The sequence below is a fragment of the Magallana gigas genome, chromosome 9, assembly GCF_963853765.1.
Source record: "Magallana gigas chromosome 9, xbMagGiga1.1, whole genome shotgun sequence".
In the NCBI taxonomy this organism is placed as follows: Eukaryota; Metazoa; Mollusca; class Bivalvia; order Ostreida; family Ostreidae; genus Magallana; species Magallana gigas.
The window spans coordinates 21,918,066-21,928,615 of NC_088861.1; the positions used below are offsets into that span (position 1 = coordinate 21,918,066).

General features: G+C 32.5%; 1 protein-coding gene across 1 annotated transcript; it reads right to left on the reverse strand.

Moving 5' to 3' along the window:
• Positions 1-1,597: 1,597 nt before the first annotated feature.
• LOC105324241 (S-adenosylmethionine-dependent methyltransferase Rv2258c) lies at positions 1,598-6,683 on the reverse strand. The gene is made up of 4 exons (XM_034475606.2): positions 6,435-6,683; positions 5,968-6,152; positions 5,714-5,839; positions 1,598-2,261 (listed from the first exon to the last, which is right to left on the reverse strand). Exons 1-4 carry the CDS (start codon positions 6,602-6,604, stop codon positions 1,696-1,698), a joined length of 1,047 nt encoding a protein of 348 aa, XP_034331497.2. The 5' UTR covers positions 6,605-6,683; the 3' UTR covers positions 1,598-1,695.
• Positions 6,684-10,550: the final 3,867 nt, after the last annotated feature.

The window sequence follows — 10,550 nt, forward strand, 5'->3', positions numbered from 1 at the left end:
TCATATAAGACCCTTGTTACGTTGTTCTAAATGATAAAGAACTATCGAGTTAGAATGGCAACAATATTATATAATGCATAATTATATCCCCCATACATGCATGTAGTATGTAATAGCTGTTATCCTAGAACAAAAACTGTATATATTTTAGGATTCCCCACCGAAAAGAATGTAGGTTCTTGTGTGTTCCCCTTTCGCTTCTCTAAAGTTGGTTTTCACAGTTGTATATTTTATTCCTCGCCGTCTTTTTTTGTTTTTGTCAAGATTAGAAAAATGTTCAAGGGCGTCAGTCGGGGGATGGACATTAATAATTTTTCACATTTAAGCAGCATATACAAGTACTAGCGTACATCCGTACATATTAAGGTGTGCGTTGCCTAATTTGATATTTTATTGAAAATGTTTAAAATGTGTTTTATTGGAAACTTATTGGTATTTTGAAACTTTCGCATTCGTTCGTTTTTAAGTGCTCGTGGTGTTATGAATGTTTTGCAGTAGTATGAACAAATAAGCTTTGAATTAGAAAAATGGCTTTAACATGCTATATGATATTCCTATCATTGTTGAAACAAACACATCCTCAAACCTGCTTTTCAGCCACCAGAACTAGAAAGGTTATCCAGTTCGCTGGATCGTCATGCAATGCGATAATTATTCATAACATTAAGTCAATATTATCGACTGTACAAATTACTGAAATTTAGAGGCCATATCAAATAAATATCATATTTATAAAACTGAATAAATATATGCTTACCTGCCTTTTTTTTATCATCGTAAGAAAAAAATTGTACTAGTGGAATTATAGTACACGACACGCCTCGTTCTTGTAAAATAATTTAACCGTTAATTAGTAATCAGTCTCATACGTTCAATATCTAGTAATCTGAAAGGGGCCAACAGGTTTATGAAATTCGAGATATGAATTCCTTCAATGATGCCCCATGGTTAGAGCATGCTCAAATAATGTATATCCGAGCTTGAAATTTAGATAAGCACAATGAAACTGTTTTAAACAGTAGATTGTTACTGTAATAGGAAGAAAATTAGCAACACATTTTAGAGTCTCTATGCCCGATATGTCTGACGAATGAAATATATTCTGAATGTCTATTGCTCTTCTTAAAACGGTATATAATACAAGTATAATGTGTTCTTGATCTTTTATGTAAAATGATATTAAATTAAACATATTAGTTATGTATCAGGATTACAGGAGATATCAAGCTTAATGTCAAGGATTTTAAAAAATTATTTTCAACAGATTAAATCTAATTAAATCTGAAGGCTACCAGATGCATCTAACAAATGCCAACTCTAAACAAACTTTTAATGAAATTTTCTTTAAATCTGAAGGCTACCATATGCTTCTAACAAATGCCAACTTTAAACAAACTTTGAATGAAATTTTCTTTGACCAAATTTATGCAAACACAGCAGTCGGTGATCAGCAATGGCTGCCAAACACGTACAGACATCCTTCAACAAAATTGGAGTCGTATATACTGCAGATGGTCTACGTGCGTTGATGTTCTTTTCTTAAACGCCTTGATTGCTTTAAAATTGATTTATTTTCCAAAGAAAAAATAATGAATCCTTTTACATGCATAAATATTTACTTTGTTAAATTTCACAGTCACACGAACACACAAACTTGTTTTTGAGAAGAGAAGATTTAATGTTTAAACTTCATGCTTACACTTTAAATATAATTCTGTGATCGTGGGAATTCGTTGACTTGATTTCGTCGACAGGCGTTTTAACTATTGTAAATCCATTATCAACAAGAAATTGCTCCCGATCTTCGTAACCCCAACTCCCGCCATGACCCACAGCGGGCCTTTCCGACAAACTATTCGGCAGACAGAAAAACACACTGTAAGGCAGATGATTTTGAGCTGCCTTTTTTCCTAAATTAAAGGATATATTTGACGAGATGTTAGGATCAAATGCAATCACTATTCCTTGAGGTTTGAGCATGCGCCTCACTTGAGATAGAACAGTTATCGGATCTGGAAGATCATGCAATACATCCTTCAAGATGATAGCGTCAAACTTTTGCTGCCATAGCAGTTCGAGGCTTTTTGAAAATATTTCAAACTGAATATTTGGTTGCTTATGTGTGACTTTGCAGAAATGGACAGCGTCTTTGTGTATATCGGTTCCAAAGATATTACTCTGTGGATAGTACTGTGCTAGTTCGTTGGCAAGTTTTCCGTATCCACATCCAAAATCAAGCATACATAACGAAATTTCTGTGTCTGATGAAAAATAAAAATAAATATTCTCGCATGTCAAATGAGTAAATAAATATACATATTTTATCAAATTACATAGTTTTAAATTAGTCTTTTATATATATATATATATATATATATATATATATATATATATATATATATATATATATATATATATATATATATATATATATATATATATATACACTGAACGTTTTAAATTGTTAATGTAATTATATTAAGATTTATTTTAATTCCAGCAAGTCTTAAGGTGTTTTGCATTTAAAATGAATTTGTTAGTGTACAATTAAAGAACAGTATCATTAAAACTTGTAATTATAAAGGTTGCATTTTTTATCTGGGCCCGATTTTTCGAGAGGTGGTTAACGCCTTGTTAAGTCTGTGTTAAGGTCACGGAATGGTTAAGTAATGTTCAAAAGTGTGTACGAGCTTAAACATGTGTTAACTTTGTGTCAACTTAAATCCATCCCCAATACCAAGATTTGAGTTATTGATATATTTCATGAAAATGTGACTAAAATTCTTTGTTTCTTTAAACAATTTCTTTAAATTAGGGTAATTACATTACCTTTTTAAAAAAAAAGATTTTGAAGGTTTAAACTGCATATAGATCTATATTGAATTAATCTAGTGATATTTAAATTTGATATTATTTGTTATTTACTTCATTGACCAGATCCTGTACATGCACATATTTTAAGTGCATAATATGTATTTTTTGAATGTTAAATATATTTTTGACAATTTTCAATTATCTATAAGTTAAACAAAATCGTACACTTTACATTTAATGGTAAGAATTATTCATTTAAAGATTTGGAGGAATGATAAAATGCAAAGTGTGAAAAGTATTCTGTTGGATGACGCTGACTACTATAGTCCGTCCCAAGTTATTGCTTCCATCACTTTTTGATATTTTTTTAAATTAAAGTCTGTGAAACAAATACAGTTGAAATGGATGAAATGGAAAAAATCCAGGATATCTTAATTGAACAATTATCATTTTTCACTCATAAATGTTCACAGGAACAAAAACAAATTTCTTACGGAGATTTATAACATATGGGAAATGTATACATCTTTTCTCCATTCGGAAGTACTCGGGATACCCCGTGTAATTTTTCAACGTTATCATCCGGGCTTATATTAATGGCTGATGCAGTGCAAAATCCCCGTAGAATTTCTATTTTTGGATGTGTATTGAAACCTGAAGCGGTAGAGGGGGCGTTTCAAAACATAATCTGGACATTTTTCACATTGGTGGATGAAGTATAGAGTATGATTTGTACCTGATTCTCCCAAAGCTATGTCTAGGCCCACAAACTAAAGCCAAGGAGAAAAGTAACCAACCGTCTACATTATACAGAGACCGGAAGTCAAATTGCTTTTGATTAAAATAAATTAACCAACTGCGTTAGCAAGTAATCACTTGATTATGATTTAACACGTTGTTAACACGTTGTTACAAATATATCCTTAACACGGTGTTAAAGAACTAGTCATTCATTGGACAAAAGTATTCGTCGCTGGCGTCAAAATGCCTTTTTGATGTTGTAAATTAGTGGCAGCTATTTTTGTATTCGCGCTATTTATAAGAAAGCACGTCGAGTTCGGAATTTCTCCCATAAATACGTCATAGTTTTTAGATTACGTCAGAGTTTACAATTTTTGTCGGCTGTCAAAATATTCTATAAACAAAGCTTGGGAAAATGTCCCCTTGTAAGTTAGAGGAAATTCCGATGGCAGTAAGAATGGAAGTTATAGAAGCTTACAAGACAGAGAAGAATAAGGCAGAAATTGGGAGGTTGTTGGGAATACCTAGGACTACTATTGTTAGCATTATTAAAAAATTTGAAGTTCATGGAAGTGTGGAAGCCGAAGTTCTCCGTGCGCGATGAAGTCCAACTTTCAAGAATCATGAAAAGTAACAGGAGAGGGACACTGGATGATATAACAAGTGAAATAAATAATGCAAAGGATTCTACTTTTTGTTCAAAGACTGTCAGGAGAAAATTATTTAAAATGGGATACAATAGACGGGTGCAGAAAAAGAAGATGATCGTCAGAGTATCACTATGTAACAGGAAAAAACGCGTCTCGTGGTGCAGAGAAAGAAAAACCTGGACTGTTGATGATCACTGGAAGAACTGGATATTCTGTGATGAATGTCAGGTAGTAATAGGTGATAACAACGGTGTATATATCTGGAGAAAGACCGACGAAGTTGACAACCCCCATCTCGTGTGGGCGCCATCGAAGAGCATTAACTGTCTGTTATGATCTGGGGTTGTATTTGTTACGATGGTATTGGAACATTGACCAGTGTAAACGGTAATATCAACTCCGAAAAATATATTGATATATTAGAAAACAATTTGTGGCCCGTTATTGTTCGACATTTTCCTCATGGAAATTATGTGTTTAAATATGACAATGCCCCCGTTCATAGTTCCCGATTACTGAGTGCACATATGGAAGAAAATAATATAAACATTACATCATGGCCAGCTCAGTCTCCCGATATCAATATCATTGAGAATTTTTGATTGAAAGTTAAAAGACACCTGCAATCTACAAGAAACACCATCGAGTCTAAAGATCAGCTGATCGCGGAGGTGACACGATTCTGGCAAAAGCTATCGGTAGATTATGTTCGTCAGCTTTATGCCACAATTCCAACCCGTCTTCTAGAAGTTATTAAAATGAAGGGCACTCTCACAAAATATTAAGGTAAGACAACGAATATTAAAATCAGGAGAGTAGTTTTTATTGAGAAGTTAATGTAAACAAACCGCCGCCATTTTGACGTCACCGACGAATACTTTTGTCCAATGACTGTAGGTACAGTTTTAGTTATATTTTGCTCTATTTTAAAGTGATTTTTAAAACTATCCCAAAAAACTGTAATGTAGCATTTATTAAAACAAGAATATAAAAATTAAAACTATTGATAGTTGTTTAAATAGAATTTCGCAGAGATAAATTTGACGTCATACAAAAGTGCATTTTCCCGTATTTTCCCTTAAAACTAAGCAGAAGACACCAATTCTTCAGCAGTTATTTTAAAAAAAAAATCCGCAGCCGTCGCCCACACCGAAATTCACATCATAACTTGATCGTGTGATATTACATGAAATATATTAATTCCGTCGTGGGCGATGGTTGCAGACATATTTTCCTGATCAAAAAACTATAAAAAATTTACCATTTTTTCATCATTTTTGACTACATCTTGAAAAAATACGACAAACTGATAGCGCCATTACTCTCTTTTGAAAAGAGAATAAAAGAGCACGACCTTGTACTTTAAACACGCATTTGTTCGAGATAGTACATGTATTTGTGTATTTTCTTGAGATTTAAACAACTTTTAAATTTTAGGGCATTTATTGAATAAATTAACCGCCTTTTGAAAAACCGTGCCCAGGATAAAAAAAAACCTATTGTTATACCGTGAGATTGCTGTTGACAGTACAAAATAGCTGGATTAATATTATTTTCTATCCATGTTTGGTTTGTGTTGGACAAGTCGCTGAACTTTCCCAGCCATTCTAGTTCATTTGATGGATATTGGTAGCCTAGTATATAAAAAAATTAACATTATAAAAACTTATATTATCGTTATTGAAAAACATGATGTATAACATATGTAAAATTCAAATTTGAACCCGCGACCTACATAGCTGAAATTTTTCAAAAGTCAAACCTGTATTAATATCTTTATTTTTCATTGCATTTTCTAACTTTTGAAAGCAGTCAGCAAACATAGGCAATGCCAATGAAGTGTGAATTGCTTTCCGAATCCGACCCGAATTCATTATTGAGAATTTGCTGTTTTCATATTGTACAATGCCTTTTGATGCCATACACAACAACCACTCCTCGACATATCTAAAAAAATATATCGATTCAAGTTCTATAAATTCCATATTGAATTCAATGAACATCCGATTAATTAAATTAGGAATATTTGAGAGCAAAGCAAAGGAATATACAAACTACCAGATTTGGTAGCACGATTTGTAACGTTATATTCATAAGCCTTTGTTCCTAGTTAAACTCTTCTGATTTTCTATACGTTCGTATTAATACGTCCCTCGATTGTAAAAACTTATCGGATTTTCTTTTGCTTACTTTTTTGAGCAATACAATGAGATAAATGTTGTTCAGTACCGTTGATTGAGGCCCGCTTCCTTGCTGATTTCACCCTTCGTGCTAGGTTTTCCCAATCGTCCCATGGCGTCTATTATTCCAACCTTGTATCCTAGTGCCAATACCATAGTATGAAGTCCGCTGTTCACAATCGCTTCAATCGTATCTTCATAGTTTGATTCTTTTGCCATTTAGACGATATGTTATATACAATTAAGTGTAAATAGCTGTTTTTACTTCTGCACACGAAGGCTATATACTAGTATTTTCAGGATTTCCTTTTCTCATTGTATTGCTATGACGTCCGGAAATATTTTTCAGCTCACTGAAACTACGCATTAGGAAAAATACCAACTTTATGATTAATATTTCCAATTAATTATTTACATCCACTAGTTTTACAAGGAAAGAGTCATTTATTTATCATTTCGTTCGTGAATCAATTCACCTATCCCCTTAGCTCTCGATCCCACTGCAAACGTTTTCGCAATTCCTGACTCTTCAGTTATTTTTTATTTCCCTACTGTGGACTAAAATTCAGAAAACGGTTGCATCACCATAAATAACAAGAGCAATTCTAATGCACTTACTGTTTTCAAAATTGTATGACCACACATAATTAACGTTTTATATCATATTAATAACAAGAGCAATTCTAATGCAGTTTTCAAAATTGAACGACCACATATATAGTTAACATTAAAGTCTGCTGTACTTACACAGGTCGAGACCACTATATTTTGTGACGTCTGCATAAATTTGCATACTAAATTAGCCATCTGTTTACTTTTATCGACAAACCAATCAGGTGAATGAGTTGCAAGGCATTGTGGGCTACTACAAGTTTCAGTGTATACAAAGCGTATTGAAAATATATACCATTTTGAATTGTCCTTTGGAAACTCATTTTGAATGGTTTTTCAGAATTTATGAAATTAATCTGGACAATTATTATGTCTGAACTTCAATTTCTATGCCCACATTTAAAAAATATTGCATATGAGGACTAATATCAACCTATTTAAATACCCCATTGTCAATGTTCAAAAGAGAGGTACATCCTATAGAATTAGAAGCAGTGAGTGCCGTTTTTTCACGTGATATCCCATATTTAAGACAACATTATTAGAATGCGCGTTGATATTTTCTTCAGGGACATTCATCAGAATGCTTAACGGACAAAATACTATATGCTGCACAGCTTGTGCTTCTGCGTTTGTATATTTGTGCATTCTTACTACCGTGGCTATTCACGTATGTTAAAAATGTACAGTTACCTGTATTTATTTCTAGTGCACAATGATAAAGTCACCAATACACAACTGTGCAGTTTTTTCTTATCAAAACCTATTTGTACTTGTATGCGTATGTTTGTCAGTCGTTTGATACAGATCATTTTTGAAGCAACAATTGATCAACTAAAACAACAGTATTTTTCAATGTGAGCATGGAACAAAGTTAATGGTACGTAATCTTTCCTTTTTTACCTTCTAAAGTAAAAATCAAGATGTACAAACATTCCGGCAAGCAATTAAATATTGTGAATAAAACAGACAAAAACCACGTGCGTCTGTTGAATTGTAAACACGTTGTAGACCGTCATGCATTGCAACTCATTCACTGGATTGGAGAATCTGTTTGACGAAAATATTGTCACGTGCTAAATAATGCTATCCATATAAGGTAGTGTACCCGACCTGTTACATTGGTCTAGTCTTATTGCTGAAACCATAGTAAATAGTATACTTGTACCTTATAGAATAAAAAGGGATATGGATATAGAGTGATCACAATACCTTTTTTACATAGCATTGTTATTCATGCTAGTGTAATTTAAGTACCATTCTGATAATGTCAGCTCCACTATTCATGCATATTAATATCAATCTTATGTTTCATACAGGGCACATAAACAAAAATTCTCCTCTTTCGAATGTTGTAAGGAGAAAATCATAGAATAAGTGTATTCTATCACAGTCTAAAATCGTAACGTATGCTAGATATTGACCCTTTAATGAACTACTAGTAAACAAAAGTGATATAAGGTTAAGAAATTAACGCAACAGAAGCGACCGGAAAAGACCAACGCCCAGCGCTAAGTGCAGTCATCCTTTCATAATTCGTACACTTAAGTTAAATACGATATGTTATGTTAAGAATCCTTATTTCTAATCAACACAACTTAGCCATTAAAAGTCTTACAAATCTATAGCCCTCCCCTATTCTCTTAACATGCAGATACCTGAACATTGTGCGGGTTCAAATATGAAACGCCCTTTTTAATTTGTTTACTATGGTTGATTTTAATTTGTGAATCTGTCAACGACAGAAATGGTGTTAATCTTCTAAATTTCATTCAAAGCAAGTCAATTATAGATGAACGTATTGTGACATCTTACCCTTCAATATGTAAAGTATCATTCGGGCCTCTAGATTTAAAATTTCGACATATAATTCTACGTCACCTTCTGATTGCATAGCCAATGATATGTATTTCATTCATAAACAGAATGCCGAGCCTCTTTTAATAATGCTCAGAAAGAAAATAAAATTTAAAAACCACAAATAGCTAAATAGGATTTAAGTTAATGAAAATACTCTTCTTTTATGAAGTACATTTATTTTATAACAGACTAATGAAATAAAATTATTAAAGTTAACCTACCAAAAGGATTGAATCAATCCGGGTAGCTTGTATGTTTCTTTGCTTTGCCCACGGATATCTCTTATTAGTTACACCGATGTCTGTTTAATTTATATAGAATTCATAGAATATAAATTGATGTATTTATTTGAGATCTGTCGAGGAGTGGATGATATGTATGCTATCAAAAGGTGTCGAACAATATGAAAACAGTCAATTCACAATAACTTATTCGGATCTGTTTTTGAAAGCAATTCACAATTTGTTGAAATTGGGTATGTTTGCTGAATGCTTTCAAAAGTTAGGAAATGCAATTCAAATAGCTTTAGATAAAATTCTCATATCTCTTTTAATCATCAAGTTAAAAAGTTACCTTTATATTTACAAGCTTTTTAATGACACAGCTCTTTAATTGAACTATATAACTATTCATGTTAAATACAAAACTATAATTTAAGACTTGCTGAAATTCAAATAAATTTTATAGATATAACTACATTAACAATTAGTTTCATTTAAAACTTTGAATGTTTTGATGACAATGCTCATATGTATATACATGTCAAAGACAATTTAAATCTATGTAATTTGCTAAAATATGTATGGTTGATTTATACACACAAATAACCCGAAACAAAGTACTTTGACGACTATTCTTTGAGATATCATTTTTCTATCACATCAGACACAGAAAGTTCGTCATGTATACTTGATTTTGGGTTTGGACAATAAAAACTTGCCGGTGAACAAGCACAGTACAGTAACTATCCATATCTTTAATATCTTTGGAACCGATATAGACAAACACTCTGTCCATTTTTGCAACATCACACACAGGCAAAAAAAAATATTCAGTTTGGAGTATTTACAAAAAACCTCTAGCTGCTATGACAGCAAAAGTTTAATGCTATCATTTACTGTTACATGTTACTGTTCTATCCCAAGTGGGGCTCGCGCATATCCAAACCTAGAGGAATAGTAGTAGCACTTGATTCTTATTATATATCGTCAAACATTTCCTTTGATGTACGGGATATCAACAAAAATACTATGCAGATGTTGGGGATTTTTTTACATTCAGCCCTGCATGTCTTTAGCTCTTTCATGTCCATTTCCGTAAGTTCGGTCTCCCAAAAGCAATCACGGAATTGTCTAACAGTGGTTTTATATTAGCTTAATATTAAGGGTTCTTTTTTGCCTTTGCCGATTTACTCACTCATGTATAAAGACAATTAATATAAGTAAATACATGTATATGCATTTGCTTATCAAATGGGATGCCATTTTGGTCTTTTTTTATTCAACGTTTAGTGTAAGTGTGCAATGTATTTTACATCCAACAATCTGTAGAACAACATTGTTTAAATACGACTTTTCATCGTGAGTAAAAGCTATTCAACACCTCATTTACGTTAACTTGCAACGCACAGGGTCAAGCTTAATTTAACATTAATTTATATGTAATTTAATTTTTATAACATTGTGCTATTCTG

Excerpts from the sequence above, each read along its gene's own strand:
- LOC105324241 (XM_034475606.2), bottom strand. The coding sequence starts at position 6,604 with ATGGCAAAAGAATCAAACTATGAAGATACGATTGAAGCGATTGTGAAC. Across the intron at positions 5,840-5,967 it reads AAATAAAGATATTAATACAG|GCTACCAATATCCATCAAAT; the intron begins GTTTGACTTTTG and ends TTTATATACTAG. Across the intron at positions 2,262-5,713 it reads CTGTCAACAGCAATCTCACG|ACACAGAAATTTCGTTATGT; the intron begins GTATAACAATAG and ends ATTTTTCATCAG.